The 23263-nt window shown below is 39.3% G+C and overlaps 1 protein-coding gene across 1 annotated transcript in view; it reads right to left on the bottom strand.

Annotated features, from left to right (window-relative positions):
• Nucleotides 1-891: 891 nt before the first annotated feature.
• Dus3 (Dihydrouridine synthase 3) overlaps nt 892-23263 on the bottom strand; it is a 99638-nt gene continuing 77266 nt past the window's right edge. The window contains exons 11-12 of the mRNA XM_090378281.1: nt 13742-13870; nt 892-964 (exon numbers count right to left, since the gene is read on the bottom strand). Of these exons, the coding sequence (XP_090234407.1) occupies nt 892-964; nt 13742-13870 (202 nt within the window). The remainder of the gene's footprint in view (nt 965-13741; nt 13871-23263) is intronic.

Raw genomic sequence — 23263 nt, 5'->3', positions numbered from 1 at the left:
TCCGATTATCAGTAGTGATTCTTCATGCATTAAGACTCTGTAGATAAAGGAACCACTAGGTGGCAGTGATCACAGTGTGCTGAAATGGGATTTACTCAAAGAGGTAACTACCATTAGGGGTAAAGGGAAGGGTTTTTGCTTTTGTAAAGGTGACTACGGTGGTCTGAGACAGTATTTAAATTCTATACGGTGGGACCAACTGATGATGTTACCAACAGCAAATTCAAAATGGGAAGCATTCAAAGAACTTATCTTAGAAGCTACTAGGCTTTACATACCAACTAAGAAATATTGTTCAAGGTTTAGGCCTTAATGGATGTCAGATGAAGTAATGAGACATGTGGCAGAGAAGAAAAATGCATGGGATACATATAAATTAATGGGTGACATGGAAGCCTATGATAGATATAAGCTGGTCTGTAACCAAGTCAAGGAGATTAGGCAGGCAAAGGCAGATTATGAGAAATCCTTGGCAAAGGATGCAAAGAAAAACAGAAAAGAGTTCTTTACCTATGTAAACTCTAGAAGGAAAGGGATGAATCAGATTGGTGCACTGGATTGATGGTTCAACAGTTGAGGATTCTGCTCAGGTGGCTAACAAACTAAATGAGTATTTTGCATCTACATTCACACATGAGGAGTTATTCAGGAAGGGGAATGCGAGAGGTGAAGTAAACTCTGGCAGTGAGCTAGATGATTTTGTAATAACTGAGAGGAAAGTGGAGGAGAAACCCATTCTAAATGCATAACCATATAGCTATCCACATACAAATTCAAAAATTAAAAAGGAAATGCAAAGACTATAAAATAATATATTTATTAAAAACATTTTTTTACATCACAATATAACAAAAATTTCAATGCATAATAATTTCTGTACATTTACATAATTCAATGATATGCATTAGCTTTATGCTTCGGCAAGAAGATAAAGTTCTCTGGAACAGGGCCAAGGAGCATCTCACTAAAATGCAGCAAAAATAATGCAATTTATAATTTATTACAAACTGATTTATATTAATTCTAATATAAATTATAATAATTTATTACCTAATAATCAAATAATTGCAAGGGCATTTTATGTAAAAATTTTCTAAACAATTTACAAGAAAAAATTTATTGTGCAGAAGAATACAGTGGTTCTCAACCTTTTTTAGCTGAAGTATCCCCTCCCCCTTGAGTTCAGCAAGGTCCTCAGGTACTATTTTTCAAACGTAATTTTTTAACTTAATAGATATAACTTAACTCGGTGGGAGATAAAACTCCATACTGAAATATATATATGTATATATATAGTGTTATAACTGCTTTGGGATATAGGTTTAGTGTTCTATTTTTATATATTTAACTGTATTGAAAATGAATCGAAATCATACCTCAGACCAGAACAGCAAAGCAAAAAGTAGTGGGAGTGCTGTGGCTCAGGGGAGAACTGAAGGGGGGGGTTGTCCTCTGAACCACAGGCGTTTGAAATGTATTTCTTGTATAATGTTTGTGGAGCTATTCAGGAATGGGATATGATATTGTCAAGGGGAATATCTTTGTGTGTGCGCGATGTAAGGAGTGTGAGAAAATCAGGTGCCAATTCAGCATTGTTATGGCCATTTATGAGAGCTTGAAGAACAGGGTAGATGCCCTTGAAGGATTTAAATTGAGGGGCCCATCATAGCTGCCCACATCAATGCCAGAGCTTGCACTTAAACATGTCAGTGGCAATCCCCAAGGCAAAATGCACTGGTCCTATAGGAACTAGTTGTTGTAGGTGACTCTATTGTCAGGGAAACGGGGAATATTTTGTGCAAAAGGTGGAGCAGGGTATGCTTGCCAGGAGCAAAAGTTGATGATGTTGTAGAGCAGATATCATCTTTTAAGCGCACAATAGGTGATATTGTTGTACACATTGGCACTACCGATATTGAGAGTAGGAGAATGGATGAGTTACTTAACAACTACAGCTCAATGTTGTAAAAAGCCGTGAGTTAGGGCTGAAATTGAAAGTGTCTGCAATTCTGCCCAGACATGATAGGAGGGAGTATATGATGAAAGCCTTGTCAATAAATTCGGCCCTGGAGAGAGATTGTGCAAGGCTCATGGGGTAAAATTTTTTTCAGCCTGTTCTGTGCTTGTTAACAGGAGAGACAGCTTCTACAGGGATGGGATACACTTAAATACAAAGGGTGCAAGAATATTTGCTGATACCATTGAGGCAGTGTTAGGTGGCTCGGAAAACTGCTAGCATGGACTATTAGATTAACAGTAGCCGATGGCAGAGGTGAAAGCGATTCTTGCACTGCTTCTATTGGAATGAGCAGCAGCCTAGAAAACAAGGTGCAGGGGATTCCAGAGACTGCTGGGAGTCATTGTGGAACAAGTAGAGCGGATATTTGACGTTGTAGAGCGGATATCATCTTTTAAGGGCACAAAAGGTGATATAGTTGTACACGTTGGCATCAATGATATTAAGAGTAGGAGACCGGCGGAATTACTTGACAAGTACAGGTCACTGATGAAAAAAAGCCATGAATTAGGGTTGAAATTGAAAGTGTCTGCAATTCTGCCCAGACACGATAGGAGGGAGTATATGATGAGAGCCCTGTCAATCAATTCGGCTCTGGAAAGATTGTGCAGGGCTCAAGGGGTAGAATTTTTTTCAGCCTGGTCTGTACTTGTTAACAGGAGAGACTGCTTCTACAGGGATGGGATACACTTAAATAGAAAGGGTGCAAGAATGTTTGCTGATGCTATCGAGGCAGTGTTAGGTGGGTCGGAAAACTGCTAGATTGGGGGGATACAAGGACTAATAGATTAACAGTAGCCACTGGCAGAGGTGAAAGTGATTCTTGCACTGCTTCTATTGGAATGAGCCGCAGCCTGGAAAATAAGATGCAGGATATTTCAGAGACTGCTGGGAATCATTGGGGTACAAGTAAACACATGGGTTGTGTTAGGGTAGCTAAGAAAAAGAACAGGTGCATGTATACTTGTGTGTACACCAATGCTAGGAGTTTAGTAAATAAATTTGATGAATTTGAGGTATTGCTCAAAACATCAAAGGCAGATATTGTGGGGATTTCAGAGACGTGGTGTCACACAGATATAAGGAATGCAGAACTGGAATTTGGGGAGTACAATGTCTACAGAAAGGATAGACAGGATAGGAAGGGAGGAGGGGTTATGCTATTAGTTAAAAAACACACAAAATCCAAGGAAGTGAAGCCAGTCGAAATCGCTGGACAGTGCAGTGTCGAGTCAGTTTGGTGTGACATAAGCATTGGGAGATCAAAATTGAGAGTAGGAGTGTGCTATAGGCCTAATGACTCTGATGAGTATAATAAGAAACTGTTCAGAGAAATAGAGTGGGGCAGTAAATCAGAGAGTCTTATAATGGGAGATTTTAATTTCCCAGATATTGACTGGAATTTGGGGGCTGGTCACTCACACAGTAGCAAGGCTTTTGTGGATTTATTGGATGATTGTTTTCTACATCAGCATGTTCGGGAGGCAACTAGAGGGAGTAAAACTCTTGATTTGATTATCAGTAGTGATTCTTCATGCATTAAGAATCTGCAGATAAATGAACCACTTGGTGGCAGTGACCACAGTGTGCTGAAGTGGGAGTTACTCAAAGAGGTAACTACCATTAGGGGTAAAGGGAAGGGGTATTGCTTTCGTAAAGGGGACTACAATGGACTGAGACAGTATTTAAATTCTATACAGTGGGATCAACTGATGATATTGCCAACAGCAAATTCAAAATGGGAAGCATTCAAAGAACTTATCTTGGAAGCTACTAGGCTTTACATACCAACTAAGAAATATTGTTCAAGGTTTCGGCCTAAATGGATGTCAGATGAACTGATGAGGCATATGGCAGAAAAGAAAAATGCATGGGATACATACAAATTAACACGTGACACAGACGCCTATGATAGATACAAGTTGAACTGTAACCAAGTTACAAAGGAGGTTAGGCAGGCGAAGGCAGATTACGAGAGATCCTTGGCAAGGGATGCGAAGAAAAACAGCAAAGAGTTCTTTACTTATGTAAACTCTAGAAGGAAGGGGATGAATCAGATTCGTCAACTTGAGATCGATGGGTCAACTGTTGATGACCCTGCTCAGGTAGCTAACAAACTAAATGAATATTTTGCATCAACATTCACACATGAGGAGTTATTCAGCGAGGGGAATGCCAGAGGTGTATTCAACTCTAGCAGTAAGCTAGAGAATCTTGTAATAACTGAGAGCAAAGTGGAGGAGAAATTGTTGAAGATAAACACAAGAAAGGCACCTGGGGTGGATGGGATCTATCCAGTTATATTAAAGGAGGCAGCAAAGGAAGTAAGCAAACCCTTAGCCATAATTATGAGAGCTTCCTTGGACTCAGGGGAGGTACCCATGGACTGGAGATGTGCAAATGTGACCCCAATTCACAAAGGGGGATCAAAGGCTGACACAAGTAATTATAGACCTGTGAGTTTAACTTCTGTTCCTGGAAAATTAATGGAGGCACTGGTTAAAGAAGCACTGCAGGATCATCTAGACAAGACTTCAGTTATAGCTAGGACACAGCATGGTTTTGTTAAGGGTAAGTCTTGCCTGACCAATTTGATTGGATATTATGATGCAGTCACAAAAGAACTGGATGCAGGGAATAACTTTGATATTATATACTTGGATCTTAGAAAGGCTTTTGATACTGTTGCACATGGAAGACTGCTGCACAAATTGGAGCAGTGTGGCATTGGAGGCAAACTGCTGCTATGGATAAAGGGGTGGTTGAGGGGGAGAAGACAGAGAGTGGTAATCAATGGACACTGCTCATCGTGGACTAATGTTATTAGTGGAGTCCCTCAGGGTTCAGTATTGGGTCCTTTATTGTTTTCTGTATTTATAAATGATATTGATAATGGTATATCAGGCTTAATGTCCAAGTTTGCAGACGATACGAAGGTTGGCAGGGTTGTCAAGGACACTACTGACACTATGCTGCTGCAACAGGATTTGGAAAGGTTGAGCAGATGGGCTTCGAGGTGGCAAATGAAGTTTAACATTGACAAATGTAAAGTACTACATATGGGAAACAGCAACCCCAGAGCAACGTATCAACTCTGTGGTACTACACTGACAGTGGTAGAGAATGAAAGGGACCTGGGGGTGGTTGTGCAGGCAGATATGAAGTTCTCTGAGCAGTGCAGACGGGCTGCAAGAGTAGCTCATGGTGTATTGTCAATGATATATAGGAATTTTTCTAGCAGGGATAAGGAGGTGATTATTCCCTTGTATAAGGCAATGGTCAGGCCACACCTAGAGTACTGTATACAGGCCTGGAGGCCTCATTTCAAGAAGGATGTAGAGCTGCTGGAACGAGTACAGAGAAGGGCAACTAGATTGGTGAATGGGACAAAGGGGTGCTCTTACGAAGAAAGGCTTAAGTTTTGCGAATTACAGTGTCTGGAAACCAGGCACCAGCGAGGTGATCTGATAGAGGTGTACAAAGCGTTGAATGGTTTGAGCATGCTCAATGCTGATGGGATTCTTCCTCTTGCTCAGAATAATCACCTGAGAGGGCATAAATTCAAACTGAGGAAAGACAGATGTAGGATAGATGTGCGGAAATTTGCCTTTAGCCAGCGGGTGGTTGGTAGGTGGAACAGACTTCCATCCCTTGTCGTGGAAGTTGATAGCCTAAATAAGTTTAAGGCTCAGCTGGACAGGTATTTCGAACGAACAGAGGGCAGAGGGGTGAAGTGGAAGTGGTTATTTTTATTTATTTATGTTACTTTTTTTTTTTGGCTGATGCTGCATAAGCTTGCTTTCTTGCATCATATGCCTCTACTAATGCTAATGCTAATGCTAAAGTAAATACATGGGCTGTGTTAGGGTAAATAAGAGTAGAAACAGGTGCATGTTTCTCCTAGAAATTGTGTATACTTGTGTGTATACAACTGCTAGGAGTTTGGTAAATAAATTTGATGAATTTGAGGTGTTGTTCAAAACATCAAAGGCAGATATTGTTGGGATATCAGACACTGTGTCACACAGATATAAGGAACGCAGAATTGGAATTTGGGGAGTACAATGTGCACAGGAAGGGAGAAGAGATTATGCTATTAGTTAAGAAACACAAAATCTAAGGAAGTGCAGCCAGTTGATATGAGGTGAACAGTGCAGTGTTGAGTCAGTTTGGTGTGACATAAACAATGACAAAACAAAATTGAGAGTAGGAACGTGTTATATACCTAATGACTTGGATAATGAACAACTGTACAGAGAAATAGAGTGGGCCAGTAAATCAGAATGTCTTACAATGGGGGATTTTAATTTCCCAGATACTGACTAGAACTTGTGGGTTGGTCACTCACACACTAGTAAGCCTTTTGGGGATTTATTGGATGATTGTTTTCTACAGCAGCATGTTCAGGAGGCAACTAGAGGGAGTCATAATCAGATCAAGAGTATTACTCCCTCTAGTTGCCTCCTGAACATGATGCTGTAGAATACAATCATCCAATAAATCCAGAAAAGCCTTGCTAGTGTGTGAGTGACCAACCCACAAGTTCTAGAAAAAAATATACATGAAGTGAGAAGTGATTTATGGAGAAATCACTTAACTTCACTTTGGCACTATGATAGGCCGGGCAGTTTGGTTTTCTGAAAACATGATAAATTCTAGGGCATCAGAAATAAATAAATACATGGCAAAATTAATAAAATTTCACAGCAATTAGCTGATAAATATTTTACTAAAAACTAAGCACATGAAAATCCACCATTTTGGATGCAACATACAAGGTTCCCCCCCCCCCAAGGGTATGTATACTCTTGGTTGCTATTAAGTGAACATATTATTGCCGTGTATTAACAGCAATAATATGTTCACTTAATAGCAAGTGATATCACTGTTCTGGAGGTGTAACTGATTTTGTAAATGAGTAAGAATTAATTAAAAAAAGAAAATTCTCTGCTTGATAATGAGTAAACATTTGCAAGTACCATTATCCCTTTGTGTGTGGCCTCGCGCAGTGAGTCTTCCTCAAGTATTGGGTTCTGCAAATTGGCGTTTTTATGGAATTTTTAAGATTTGTAAAAAATGAAAACTTTGTACGTAAATGCTTTCTAATATTAATTTGTTGTTATTTTGACTTTATTGCCCAACATCCAAGTGAAACTGCAAAAAATCAAATTGTAATTTTTTTAAAAAATCATAAAAAAATAAGTAAAAAAACCTTTTTACTTTTTCTTTTTGATGCAATAATATCATCTACATCTATTTATTATTTATTTATTACTTTATTCAATTTCAGCAACTTCTAGAAAAAAGTTAATTTTAAAGAACTTCAATTTAAGGCCAAAATCAGATAATTGAGACTGATTAGCATTATTAGAGGCATACAATGCAAGAAAGCAAGCATATGCAGCATCATCCAAAAAAACGCTCTGATTTCACCCCTCCGTTCGTTCCAAATACCTGTCCAGCTCAGCCTTAAATTTATTTAGGCTATTAACTTCCACAACAAAAGACTGAAGTCTGCTCCACAATCATCAACCCGCTGGCTAAAGGCAAAATGATTGAGGAAGAAAAATAAATCTGTATTTAGATTTGAGGAAAATAAATTATTAAGTTAAATTTTAAACGAATGAGTAAACATTTTTATTCATTAAACATTTTTTATTCACAGTGATCTCCTCCAATTGGAAAGCTATTTTTGGTCTGCCATATGTTAAAACTGTTATTAGTTGTAAACACAACAAATAACAAATGCCAGCACATAGTGGAAGATTTCAACACAATTTGTTCATAAACACATAATTTAAAATGTAATATATATGTAGATGCTGTATGTACATGTAATTAAGAAAGAAAACATGCCAAAGATGTTAGAAGCTTAGGTGGAAATGAAGCAGTTGACATGATATCAAAATAGCAGCTAAATAATAACTATAAATTAATTCAAATTAATTTATTCTCTAAGTAAAATAGAGTGAAAGGAATGGGTATGAATAGCTTTACAACTAGTTTGGAAGAATTTAATTGACAGAAGCATTATCAGTAGAATTATGCTCTGGTAAAATTTAAGTGGAAAGTTGATTGAAAAATTCTTTCTATGTACACAGACTGCTGATTATTTAATTTGCAGAATGGCAGTACAACCACTGAAGTTTTGACAAACTAATGTCAGAAATGTAAGAAGACTAGTGTTCGAATAAAAAGAAGATTCTTATAGGCTGGAGATGTGCAAATGTGTTTCCTGTTCACAAAGGGAGTTCAAAGGGCAACACAAACAATTAGACCTGTAAGCTTAACTTCTCTTCCAGGAAAAATAATGCAGTGAGTAGTTAAAGAAGTATTGCAGGATCATCTTAACAGGAATGGAATTATATGGAATCTCAGCATGAGTCTGTTGGGGTGGGGAGATCCTGCCTGACCAATCTGATTACCTACTATGATACAGTAATAAAGGAACTAGATGCAAATAATAATTCTGACATCATATCTTTATATTTCAGTAAAAAATTTGACACTGTTCCACACAAAAGACTGCTGTACAAATTGGAGTAGTGCGGCAATAAGAGCAAGTTACTGCTATGGATAAAGGGACGGTTGAGTGGTAGAAGATGGTGTTATAAATGGGCACTGCTCTTCCTGGACTAATATTATTAGTGGAGTCCCTCAGGGTTATACTGAGCTCTTTACTGTTTACAGTATTTACAAACAATATTGATGAAGGCATATCATGCTTATTGTCTAAGTTTGCAGTTGATATGAAGGGTGGTTAATGAGAGGAATCAATGCATTTTTCTGCAGGAAGAGCACGATAAATTAGACAGATAGACTGAGAAGCGGCAATTGAGGTTTAATATTGGTAAATGGAAGGTACTGTATATGGGTAGCAGTAATCCGAGAATAACATATCAATTATGTGGTACCACACTCGAGGTGGTAAAGAATTAGAGAGAGACCTAGAGGTAATTACAGTCCAACATGAAGTTCTTCTCAATAGTGCAGACAGGCTGCCAGAACAGCTCATGGGGATTCTGTTAATTATATACAGGAACAAAGAGGTGATTATCCTACTGCAGAGGTTCACGGCACTCCTAGGCCAAAAGAAATACCCACAGGTTTTTGACCTGTGTTATATATATATTAAAAGGTCAAAAACCTTTTAATATATACCTATATAAAAATTTTATTCTTTATATAGAGGTACTAAATAAAGATCAATTATAGATCACCACAAAATTAAAAAGATACACAGTACAATGGATACCATACACCTTTTTGTAATGAAATAAATGTATAAATTTCAAAAAAAAAATAATAATAATAACTTTAAGTAACTTGAACCGAAATTACACAGCACCTCAAGAATGTTGTTGCAGCACCCCAGTTGAAAACCACTGTCCTACTGCATAAGGCAATGATGAGGCCACACCTTGAGTACTGTGTACAGGTCTGAAGGCCTTATTTTAGGAAGGTTGTGGATCTTGGAATGAGTGCACAGAAGAGCAATCAGGTTAGTCAATAGCATAAAGGGATACTTTTACCACAAAAGGCTTCAGTTCTGTGAATTGCAGTGCTCAGAAATTGGGTGCTTTGAGGAGACCTGATTGAAGTGTAAGGCTTTAAATGGATTGAGTAAACTTAATGATGACAGTATGCTAACTCTTTCTCAGACAACACATAAAAGGGGGACATAAATTCAAACTGAAAAAGGATGGCTGCATGGTAAATGGGCAAACATTTTCTGTCAGCCAGAGAGAGATGTTGGAACAAACCACAATCTTGTATTATGAAAGTGGGTAGGTTGAATAAATTTAAGGAAGAATTATATATATTACTAGATGGGATGGACAGATGGGGGGGAAGGGTATTTATTCATTTATTTTTCTGATGCTATATAAGCTTGCTTCCTTGTATCGTGTGTGTGTGTGTGTGTGTGTGTGGTGTGTGTGTTATGGGGGTTTAAGGGCACATATGCTGCCAGGGCTATAGTGCGCCTATTCCTTGTATCATTTGCCAATACTACTGCTGCTACTACTACTAATAATAATAATAATAGAAACTGCAATTTTCAAGTGGCACAGGTGCGTTAAAGAAGGTTGAGAATCTGTGGCCACAAAAAATACTCTCAAAGACTTGTGAAGAAATGGTTTCGGTTTTTTGAGGTTTGGTTTATCGTTGAGGTTTATTGATGTTACAAGTGTATACACTTTGAAGATCATTTCAAAAAGGAGATAGCACCAGCAGGCTTCAGCAGTGAAGATTAAGTCCATTCCACTAAATGGAATAGGTCCATTCCATTAAATGATCAATGGTGTATCTGGCCCAGTTCGAGGCCATAAAAAAAATAAAAAATAAAAAATAGAATAATTAATATCTTTAAAAAAGCAGTAGAATCAGATTTACATCTGATGATCATACTGGCCACGGCAGTCTTTGGATATCTTTAGTTTCAAGATGAAGTTCTATGTGCAGTGGCATTCTCATGCATGAAAGGAAAAGCTGGGTGAACAGCACCCCTGAAAAGCCACACATAGGGTTCAAAGATCAGTACCTCTGCACAGTTACAGTACCGCTATCATAAACATGAAGACTGGTGCAGCCACTGATCATTATTCTGCTCCACATAAGAACACCGCCTCCGCTGTAAGTGTCCTTTTCTCTGATGCAGAAGGATGGTACTACATCCTCATGTCTCCAGATAAATAACATCTAGAATCTGTTTGTAGGCTAGAACAGGTCTGTACCTCATTTTGCAGGGCTCCAAGTCACACATTCATGGCACCAGTTTCAATGCAGAAGGATGGTACTACATCCTCATGTCTCCAGATAAATAACATCTAGAATCTGTTTGTAGGCTAGAACAGGTCTGTACCTCATTTTGCAGGGCTCCAAGTCACACATTCATGGCACCAGTTTCAATGAACTCTGTGGCGGTTTGGGGTTGATGGGATACAAACCACTGGCTTCCTTGTAGAGTTGACTTGAATTGAGCCTTCTTAACACAGTCCAGTTGGAAATGTTTCCACCTGTGGCCACAGCAACCTCAAGAGACAGTTGATGACAGGACATCGTAAGGTTCTTTTTGATGTTACAACCATATAATGGTCTGTTCTGGTTGACATAACCTTGGTCAGCCCTTCTTGTAATGGTACCTGTCTCCTGAAACTACTTCCGTGGTGCTGAGAAGACACTGCATGACACATTAAGCCCATGTGCCACCTCCGCCTGCTGGGCTTCAAGTCGTTGAATGGCCCACCATTTCAAAGAGTCATCTAAACAAAGATGACTTGCCATCCTGAGTACTGGAGATGCAGCTATCCCACTGAGCAAGCCAAAAAAATGGGAATGAAGTGATGTGGTCACAAACTGTTTTTATAGGCATGAGTAATTTGCATAATGTGCAGCTCTGTGAGGTGGTAGATCGATTTCTATTAGATATTTGGAATTTGCATGCCAGGATGCCTATTATATCAAATATTATTAAAAAACATTTTGTCAAGCAATGTATTATAAAATATCTGTAATACAATATGAGGATATAAGTCAGTATTACCACATATTTCAGCAATAAGTTGGCTTTTGAAGCACTAAAAAAAATTATCTAAATTTAAAGGTACAAAATTGAATTAAAGGCAGATGCTTAGTGTTAGAAATGTAGAATTAATACAAATATATTTATAATTTATTTTTACACAAATATACATTTTTGATTACCTTTTAACACCCAAGAATTTGTTACCTTTTCATCAGACAAAAACAGTTCATGAAATTCAATGGATTGTTTACATTTCAAGTTCCCAAAATGTAAACTCTGAAGATGTTTAGATTCCAAGATCAGAGAAACCAAGTCAACAAAGAATGGCTTGACTACATAATCAAAGCTTTCTGTATACATCAATACAGAACAGCATGAGTACAGCATCAATATGAACAATGCCACATCTTTGCTTATGCCTGTATGTTTTGGTTTTTTGACCATCTACATGTTTGTTTGTTATTTAGTTTTTAGGAGCATTAGCAACTAAGGCCATATTGCTCCGCGATATGCGGTGGTCATTCCCTGACCTTTCCGTATTTGGCGGTGACGGGTTCGAACCCCGGTCTAATCAAGAAGCGTGTGCTACGCACTGCTGCTCCTTCCCACCTGGCTACGGAGGCGCCCCCATCTACATGTATACGGGAGTACTTGTATATGCTTAATACTTTCTTTACAGATTACTGTGTGGTGTAGTAAAATGTTAAAAGAAAAAGCTGAAATAACTGAAATAAAAAGTAGACAGTAGTAATGCAGATTTTACTGTAATACACCACTACATGAGATGAGAAACATGGGGGAGGTTGATATATACTGCAAATACACGATTAAACATGAATTATCAAGGCATAGTGACTCACATCTGTGCAATGCTGGTTAATTAATATGTTCACTTTATACACTGATGAGCCAAAACATTATGACGACCTACCTAATATGATGTTGGTCCTCCATGTGCAGCCAAAACAGCTCGTACCCAGTGAGGCATGGACACTACAAGATTTCTGAATGTCTTGTGGTATCTGGTACCAACACGTAACCAGCAGATCCTTTAACTCCTGTAAGGTCTGTGGTTGAGACACTGCAGATCAGAGTTGCTGTTCCAGCACAAACCACAGATGCTCGATGGGATTGATGTCTGGGGAATCTGTAGGCCAGGGCAATACCTAAAAGTCTTCCCCATGTTCTGCGAACCAGTCTCAAACAATCCAGGCGGTGTGGCATGGCACATTATCCTGCTGAAAGACGCCACCGCCAGAGGGGAAAACCGTTGCCATGAAAGGGTGTACTGGTCAGCAATGATGTTTAGGTTGGTGGTAGACGTCAGAGTACCTGGCCCCAGGGTATCCTAGCAGAACATCATCCAAAGCACAACACCGCTGCCACTGGCTTGTTTTCGTCCCACGATGCATCTAGGCATCACTTCCCCAGGTAAACAATTCACATACCTGGCCGTCCACATGGTGCAACAGGAAACGTGATTCACGGACCAGACGACCTTCTTCCAATCACTCAAGGTCCAATTTCGATGCTTGCCTGCCCATTGTATGCACTGTTGCTGGTGAACCATAGTTAGCATAGGCACTCAGAGTGGCCTGCGGCTACGCAGCCCTATTTTCAGAAGGGTTCAATGTACTGTGCATTGTGACACATTACTCCCATCACCAGCATTCCAATTACCAGCTAGTTGTGCCACAGTTGCCCTTCTGTTACCACATACCATCCGGGAGAGCCTTTGCTCACCTCCAGCATCAATGAGCCGTGGTCATTCAACACCTCACTGGCGGTTCGTGGGTTTTCGCCTTCTCGGACCACTTTCAGTAGGTACTAACTACAGCTGACTGTGAGCACCCCACCAGCCGTGCCATTACAATTTTGGCCTTTGTCAAACTCGCTTAAGTCCACTGCCTTTTCCATCTGAAGAATAAGAGTAACACTGATTAACGGAACTCAGTATCAGGAGATTTTTATACCATGTCCTGACCATCGCACGCTCCGTAGTTCACCTGCAGTTGCTTCGATTTGCATAACTCACTGGTCATAATGTTTTGGCTCATCAGTGTATAATATCTACTACAAAAATCATTCTATTTCTAGTAAACTCCCAATTTCTTAGACACTGACCATAATTTCTAAAGGCAAGACATATTAATCATTAACAAGAGTAAGTTTCTGTTGTGGTAATGAATGACTGTTACCTTATTTTTATCCAGTCTGCACAACTTGGACTTGACATCAAAGTTTCCATTTCATTTCGACCAAAATATAATGGAGGTCTTTCATTAATTTTCTGTGGCACTCTTTCAAGGAGACCAACTGGAATATATCTAGGGTAAGGAAAAAGTAGTTTAAAAATGAAGAAAGCTTGGCAAGCAGGGACAATAAATGTATGCTATAACAATTATGTCCTATAATCATCTGATTTTGCTTCTTCCATATATATATAAAAAAACATCTTCAAAATAAACTACAATTAAATATACACATCAAAAAAATCTATTAGTGATAAGCAGCAATAAAATTATGTATTTGATAATACACACAATATGTGACTCTGTTAATGTGTTCTTTTAAATACGTTGAATTGATATTCATCCCATTCTCCAATTTGCATATCAACAAGAGAAGTGATAACTGTCTAATTTATTATTTTAAGCTGCATTTTTACATTAATCAATGCAACTTATTACATGCATACAATAAGTTGCATTTTTGTTTCATTCTGTCATACATTACTAATAAAATGAATGGTCCTATTGCTCTTTTAAACTGTTTTGTTTGACAATATATATATATATGACAATATATATATACAGGGTATCTCAAAAATATTTGGTACAAACGTTTAGGGGAGGTAGGTAACATCTAAAGGAATGTGAATCGCATAGGAACCCATAATCGGAAACGTCACGGGAAAGTAGTAGCAGAGGCACAAGAAGCAGAAATGACACAAGACAGTAATTAGTGGCAAACATTTATTTCACATAATATTAACAATGGAGTATGAGATGGATGCATTTCATGACGTTACAACAGATGCTCGCAGGTTCCACCATGAGACGCGATGCATGCGTGACACCGACGGAGCATGGATTGGCGGACACGGTCGAACACACCCGGAGTTTCTTTGACAGTAGCAGCAGCGCAGATGAGTCTCACCACGAGATCCATTTCCGTCTCCACAGGCGATTCATACATGATAGATTTGAGGGGGCCGCCCCACAGAAAGAAATCAAGGCTCGATAAATCAGGTGAGCGTGGGGGCCAGGCAACGGGTCCACCACGGCCAATCCATCGAAGCCCAAAACGCCTGTTCAAATGGTCACGAACACACCTTCCATAATAGGCAGGCGCCCTGTCATGTTGAAACCAAATGTTGCGTCTCACACTTGCTGGAACATCGTCAAATAACCCTGGTAGAACTTGTTCAAGAAAGATCCGATATTTAGCGGAGTTCATGCGGGATGGTAGCAGGTATGGACCAACTAAGCAGTCACCGACCATACCTGTCCACACATTTATTGCAAAGCGATATTGTGCTGCATGGGGACGCACACCGTGTGGGTTGTCGTGAGCCCACACATGAGCATTGTGCTGATGAATAAGCCTTCCCGAGTGAAATAAGCCTCATTCCTGAACAAAACATAGGCTGGAAAATTCAAGTCTTGAATTTTCCATTTCTCCAAGAAGTGTGCCATGCCACACTTCTTGGAGAAACTGTGCAAAAGCCACACGTGCAAGATGATCTTGGGGGAGCAGTAACTGAACCCTTTGGAGATGAAAGGGGTGTAAGGAATTGTCGTGCCAGACACGCTGTATACTTCAACAAGACACTCCTAAGGCAGAGGCAACGGCACGTGTGCTGGTAGTAGGATTATTCTGGATGGCATTCAACACACTTAATTCCATGGCGGGACTTCGCGTTGAACGTGGTCTGCCCGCACTATTCCTGTTACCTCTAAATGACCCATAATCACAAATTTTGATGCACACGCGCAAACAAACGGTGGTCTGGTACATGTCTGTCTGGGAAGCATTCTCCATAAATTCGTTGAGCGGCTCATCCACTGCCCTCTCCTAATCCATACACTAGGTGCACGTCTGCCAGCTCACAGTTCGTATATCGATACATGCTCTTCATGCGGCGACTACTGCTTGAATGAGTAAACCAGAAATTTTCCCTCTTGGGAACTGATGAACAGCGCTGTCTACCGACTTACGGTGACGTTTCCAGTTATGGGTTCCTATGCAATTCACATTCCTTTAGATGTTACCTACCTCCCCTAAGCGTTTGTACCAATATTTTTGAGACACCCTGTATATATAACTGTATATTAAGTTATGTAGAAGAATATAAGAAATAGAAAAGGAGAAAGAGTGGCAGAACAGATTAATGCCATCAAATTTATGATTGTACATTACATCTGTCTGTATACAGAGTGTTTCAGTTAAACGTTTCAGAACTTCTAAGAGGGGTAGGGTACATCCTGACAACTCGAAATCATATAGCAATGTGGGGTCGGAAATGCTTTCCTGAAGCGGTGTTGTACACAGAAGCACCATAAAGAAAAGAGACCGTAAGTGAGAAATCGTTTTAATAATACATGAAAAGAAGCAAAAGGTACATGGATTAAAGTAAGTGTTCGAAGTTTCTTCCACGGGCTACAATGCACGCCTCACATCTCCAACGCATGGACATCCGAACATTCTGGAATACTCCAGGCGAATTTCGAATTTCTTCGGCAGCTACTGCGATTCTTGCAACCAGCTCCTCAGCATTGTCAACAGGGGTGTCATAGACTAGCGATTTCATATGACCCCAGAAATAAAAATCAAGACATGATAGGTCGGGTGACCGAGCAGGCCAACACACGGGACCACCACGTCCGATCCACTGTTGACCAAATGTGACATCCAGGTAGTTACGAACATCTCCGCTATAATGGGCAGGGGCTCCATCGTGTTGGAACCACATTGTCTGTTGCGTCGATGCAGAAATCTGTTCATCTCTCAAAAGTTGTGGCAATACTTGCTGCAGAAAGATCAAGTAGATAGGTCCGGTTAGATGACACGGTAACAGGTAAGGTCCGATGAGGTGATCTCGCAGGCCAACGCACGGGACGTGGTGGTCCCGTGCGTTGGCCTGCTCGGTCACCCGACCTATCATGTCTTGATTTTTATTTCTGGGGTCATATGAAATCGCTAGTTTATGACACCCCTGTTGACAATGCTGAGGAGCTGGTTGCAAGAATCGCAGTAGCTGCCGAAGAAATTCGAAATTCGCCTGGAGTATTCCAGAATGTTCGGATGTCCATGCGTCGGAGATGTGAGGCGTGCATTGTAGCCCGTGGAAGAAACTTCGAACACTTACTTTAATCCATGTACCTTTTGCTTCTTTTCATGTATTATTAAAACGATTTCTCACTTACGGTCTCTTTTCTTTATGGTGCTTCTGTGTACAACACCGCTTCAGGAAAGCATTCTACCCCTCTTAGAAGTTCTGAAACGTTTAACTGAAACACCCTGTATAAACACCCTGTACCCTGTAATTTATAGGGTACAACAAAGAAGTCCAACTTAGGTTACCTAAATACTTGGCCCTTTGAACTAATGAGTATAGTTTTCACCCCTAATATTTTTATGCTAAATTCTCCAATTTATCTAGTTGGTATTATAATTAACTAAAAAATTGTTATATATAAATATATTTTGCTTCTAAAGTATTTTTATTATATATCTCTGTTCTCTAATCCAAGTCCTTTGAATCCATTTTAAAATACACTGTTTATTGGCAAGTTTCCATTTTTGCTAAGACATTCTTATTCATTGCTGACACCCATGCGGTTTATCATTAGGCATGTTGCTTATCTTTCTCCCACTATCCCCTCTCGAAGGGTTATAGACATCAACTGGATTCCTTCTAACTGGTTACCAAGGTCTGTAGCCAACCATCTGAAGTCTTTCCTTATTTGAGTGCTTTCCCCCACTATCCCCTCTCGAAGGGTTATAGACATCAATTGGATTCCTTCTAACTGGTTACCAACCTCTGTAGCCAACCATCTGAAGTCCTTCCTTATTTGAGTGCTCTTTTACCAATCTCATTAGGCATGCCACTTGCCTTTGCTTTTCAAGTAGAGTTCTGTGTCCTTTTTTTTTTTTCTTTCTGTGATCTACACACACATGGACACAGTATTCCAAGTGCAGTCTCATCATTCCCTTATACAGTAAGATTATGAGATCCCCATCTCTATAAGAAAATGTCTTCTAGATCATCAAATGATACCGTGAGCTCTCTTTTTGCCTTTTACAATGGAGAACTCTACATCTGTCTGGATTGCAACCCAAAAATCTCTCTCCACCTCTACTGTATTTAATTCAATTCCTCTTAATATAGAAGTTATTTTAGGGTTATTTCCCCAAGTGTAAAATCTTGCATTTTGCAACATTAAAATACAATTGCCATATTTCTGATCATCCTTGAAGCATCAACATAATTTTGTTTGAATCTTAAAGAAGTTGCCTTCAAAACAGTCTTTTTATATTCCAGAACAGCCATATGACAAGCCATTACAGTGTCTGGGGACTAGGCACCAGCAAGGTGATCTGATAGAGATGTATAAAGCCTTGAATGGTTTGAGCATGCTCAATGCTGATGGGATTCTTCCTCTTGCTCAGAATAATCACCTGAGAGGGCATAAATTCAAATTGAGAAAAGACAGATGTAGGATAGACGTGAGGAAATTTGCCTTTAGCCAGCGGGTGGTTGGTTGGTGGAATAGACTTCCATCCCTTGTCGTGGAAGTTGATAGCCTAAATAAGTTTAAGGCTCAGCTGGACAGGTATTTCGAACGAACAGAGGGGTGAAGTGGAAGTGGTTATTTTTTTTATTTATTTATTTATTTATTTTATTTATTTATTTTTTTTTGGCTGATGCTGCATAAGCTTGCTTTCTTGCATCAAATGCCTCTACTAATGCTAATGCTAATATGAAGAGGAGGATTAAGAACTTGGAAGAGAGTGGTGGAATTACAGGTACCAATTCAGAGAGGTTTTGGGAGCTCATTTCAGTATTCCACATGGTATTTGAGATTTGTACAGTAGCTATTTAGAAAAAAAAAAAAAGTAAAAAGAAAACCTAGTTTTGTCAATGCAGAGAAGCAATATTTGTATTGGCTTCCCCAATAAAGAGATATAATTCTGTCCAGAAATCTGAGTGCTATCAAAGATGAGAATGGGCATAGCAGATTTTTGGCAAAAATTAAAAACAAACTGAGACTCTGAAGGACTGAAGTTAACTACGTTTTTTTTTTCACCACACTGGAGATTGGCATTTAAGGATTGGTGGTGTATGTTCAAGAAGTTGCAGTGCAAACTTCTGTTTGAGCGGAGCAAAGTTTCTCAAACTGGAAGGTGAAATGCAATGTGCTATAATAGAACAGGATTTCCAGTCAGTTGGAGGTCATTAATATGCCAAGGGTAGTGATGTTTCAAATAGGAAGCTAATGCTAGGGAAACAAGCTTAAATAACTTCAAGGGGTGTGTCAGGGTAGTAACTATACAAGGATGCTTAGTCTTAATTGGGTCTACATTAATTTTAGTGAGGATGAAGAAAGATATGCCCCCAGGGGTTGACAGTATTAGCATTAGCATAGGCACAGGATGCAAGAAAGCAAGCTTATGCAGAATCAGCCAGAAAAAAAAGAAAAAAACAACAACTTCCACTTCACCCCTCTGTTCGTTCGAAATACCTGTCCAGCTGATCCTTATTTGTCAATGTTAAATTTCACTTGCCACCTCTCAGCCCATCTGCTCAACCTTTCCAGATCCTGTTACAGCAGCAGCATAGAGTCAGTAGTGTCCTTAACAACCCTGCCAACTTTTGTATCGTCTGCAAACTTGGACATTAAGCTTGATATACCATCATCAATATTATTTATAAATACAGAAAACAATAATGGACCTAACATTGAACCCTGAGGGACTCCACTGATAACATTAGTCCATGATGAGCAGTGTCCATTGATTACCACTCTCTGTCTTCTCCCCCTCAACCACCCCTTTATCCATAGCAGCAATTTGCCTCCAATGCCACACTGCTCCAATTTGTGCAGCGGTCTTCCATGTGCAACAGTATCAAAAGCCTTTCTAAGATCTAAGTACAGGAGGGCCTCGATTAATGCGATTAATTCGTCCTGCGAGCGCATCACACAAAATGGAAACACGTTAATCGAATATAATAACCAATAGGAAAAATTATAATTGGTCCTTGACCTTCTGGAATGTCCATAAAGAATTTTGAAAATACTTTTTAAATAACTTTTTAACTGTATACAATGTAAAAGATAATGAAAATAATTATGGAATTAAATGTTTATTGCATAAAACAGTGGTTCCCAAACTGCGCGCCGCGGAATATTTTAAATTTTCGAGGGAAACACAGCGATACTCGACATCTGTCGGACACCGTGCGAACTACTAGCTCGAAGTAGTTCACAGTTTCAACATTTCTTATTAAGTTGTTTGGACCTAACAACTAAGCGGAACTGTTAGGTATTTCTTATGGTCTGAGTGCGCCTTGAAAAAATTACTGAGACACTAAGAGCGCCGCGAACCGAGAAAGTTTGGGAACCTCTGACATAAAATACACAATGAAGAAATGACTGTTGCGGAAATAGTAGTAGTAGTAGTAGTAGTGGCATGTGATGCAAGAAAGCAAGTGTATAAGCTTATGCAGCATCAGCCAAAAAAAAAAAAAAAAAAAAAAAAAAATCACACCATTCCCTCCAAATGCCTGTCCAGTTCCTCCTTAAATTTATTCAACCTATCAACTTCCACAACGACAGATGGAAGTTTGTTCCAGCAATTAACCACCCGCTGGCTAAAGGCAAATTCTTTTGCCTTTAGCCAGCGGCCATCTTTTTATCCATTGTAGCAACTTGCCCTTAATACCATTCTGCTCCAATTTGTACAATAATCTTTCATGCGCAACAGTGTCAAAAGCTTTCCTGAAATCCAAACATATGATATCAAAGTTATTTTTTGCATCCAGTTCCTTTGTAACCACATCATAATATCCTATCGAATTTGTCAGACAAGACTTTCCCTTAACAAACCCATTCTGTGTCTGAATTATTGCTGCAGTCTTGTCTAGATGATCCTGCAATGCATCTTTAACCAGTGACTCCATTATTTTACCCAGAACAGAAGTTAAACTAACTGGTCTGTAATTACTCGTGTCACCCTTCGATTCCCCTTTGTGAATTGGGGATACATTTGCACATCTCCAGTCCGTGGGAACCTCCCCTGAGTCCAAGGATGCTCTCATAATTATGGCTAAGGGTTTGCTTAGTTGCTTTGCCGCCTCCTTATCCTATCCACCCCCAGATGCTTTTCTTATGTTTAACTTCAACAATTTCTCCTCCACTTTGCTTTCAGTTATTACAAAATCATTAAGTATCCTGCTACAATTTGATAACCTTCTGCCATTTTCAAACCTTAATAATTCCTCATGTGTGAATGTAGATGCAAAATACTCATTCAGTTTGTTTGCTATCTGAGCAGGATCATCAACAGTTGAACCATCGATGTCAAGGGGACAAATCAGATTCATCCCCTTCCTTTTAGAGTTAATATAAGTAAAGAAATCCTTGCTGTTTTTCTTAGCATCTTTTGCCAAGGATTTCTAGTAATCTGCATTCGCCTGCCTAACCTCCTTTGTGACCTGATTACAGACTAGCTTATATCTGCCATAGGCTTTTGAGTCGCTTGATAATTTATATGCATCCCATGCATTTTTCTTCTCTGTTACGAGTCTCACTAGTTCATTAGATAACCATTTAGGCCTAAACCTTGAACAATATTTCTTAATAGGTATGAAACATTTAGTAGCATCCACGATTAATTCCTTGAATGCTTCCCACTTAGAATTTACTGTTGGTAACATCGTCAGTTGATCCCACTGTACAGAATTTAAAAACTGTCAACACTGTTCAAATATTTTAAATATTTGAACAGTGTTGACTTTCTCTTTTCATCAATTAATTTCTGAGAGCTGACAACAATCTTCTCTGGGCCCTGACGAAATAAATATCGCAGAGAACCTCAAACCTTTTGTTTGAGGTTCTATGCGTTACGAAAGATTTCATCTAATTCTTTTACCGTTATCTCCTTCCCGGTAACATTTTCATCTGGCTCATTTAAAAATTTGAATTTTTATGCAAGTGTGCATTGACTTTATGAGCAGGAGACAAACAAGTAACAAGTCTTCCGATGGAACACACCGAGGAGGGCAGCAGGCAAACGTTTGTTTATTGACCGTACTACTCGCAGTAAGCTTAACGCGCGACTCAGATCTCTTTCAACTATCGCATAAAAAAAAAAAGGGCCGCGTTAACTGAAAATTTGCATCGTGTAAAGTGAAAAGTGGTATAATTTTTCAAATAGCGTTAACTGAAATTCGCGTAATCGAACTCGCGTTATGCGAGGCCTTCCTGTATATAATATCAAAGTTATTCCCTGCATCCAGTTCTTTTGTGACTGCATCATAGTATCCAATCAAATTGGTCAGGCAAGACTTCCCCTTAACAAAACCATGCAGTGTCCGAGCTATAACTGAAGCCTTGTCTAGATGATCCTGCAGTGCTTCTTTAACCAGTGCCTCCATTAATTTTCCTGGAACAGAAGTTAAACTCACAGGTCTATAATTACTTGTGTCAGCCTTTGATCCTCCTTTGTGAATTGGAGTCACATTTGCACATTTCCAGTCTATGGGTACCTCCCCTGAGTCCAAGGAAGCTCTCATAATTATGGCTAAGGGTTTGCTTACTTCCTTTTCTGCATCCTTTAATATAACTGGATAGATCCCATCCACCCCAGTGCCTTTCTTGTGTTTATCTTCAACAATTTCTCCTCAACTTTATTCTCAGTTATTACAAGATTATCTAGCTTACTGCCAGAGTTGAATATACCTCTAGCATTTCCCTTGCTAAATAATTCCTCATGTGTTAATGTCGATGCAAAATATTCATTTAGTTTGTTAGCTACCTGAGCAGGATCACCAACAGTTGAACCATCGATATCAAGTGGACCAATCTGATTCATCCCCTTCCTTCTAGAATTTACATAAGTAAAGAACTCTTTGCTGTTTTTCTTGGCATCCCTTGCAAAAGATTTCTCGTAATCTGCCTTCGCCTGCCTAACCTCCTTTGTAACTTGGTTACAGATCAACTTATATCTATCATAGGCTTCTGTGTCACGTGTTAATTTATATGTATCCCAAGCATTTTTCTTCTCTGCCATATGTCTCATTAGTTCATCTGACATCCATTTAGGCCTAAACCTTGAACAATATTTCTTAGTTGGTATGTAAAGCCTAGTAGCTTCCAAGATAAGTTCTTTGAATGCTTCCCATTTTGAATTTGCTGTTGGTAACATCATCAGTTGGTCCCACTGTATAGAATTTAAATACTGTATCAGGCCATCGTAGTCACCTTTACGAAAGCAATAACTCTTCCCTTTATCCCTGATGGTAGTTACCTCTTTGAGTAAATTCCACTTCGGCACACTGTGATCACTGCCACCTAGTGGTTCCTTTATCTGCAGATTCTTAATGCATGAAGAATCGCTACTGATAATCAGATCAAGAGTTTTACTCCCTCTAGTTGCCTCCCGAACATGCTGATGTAGAAAACAATCATCCAATAAATCCACAAAAGCCCTGC

The sequence above is a fragment of the Mastigoproctus giganteus genome, chromosome 1 (assembly GCF_048544385.1).
Source record: "Mastigoproctus giganteus isolate SK-2022 chromosome 1, ASM4854438v1, whole genome shotgun sequence".
In the NCBI taxonomy this organism is placed as follows: domain Eukaryota; kingdom Metazoa; phylum Arthropoda; class Arachnida; order Uropygi; family Thelyphonidae; genus Mastigoproctus; species Mastigoproctus giganteus.
This window is presented reverse-complemented; position numbering and strand designations above follow the sequence as displayed.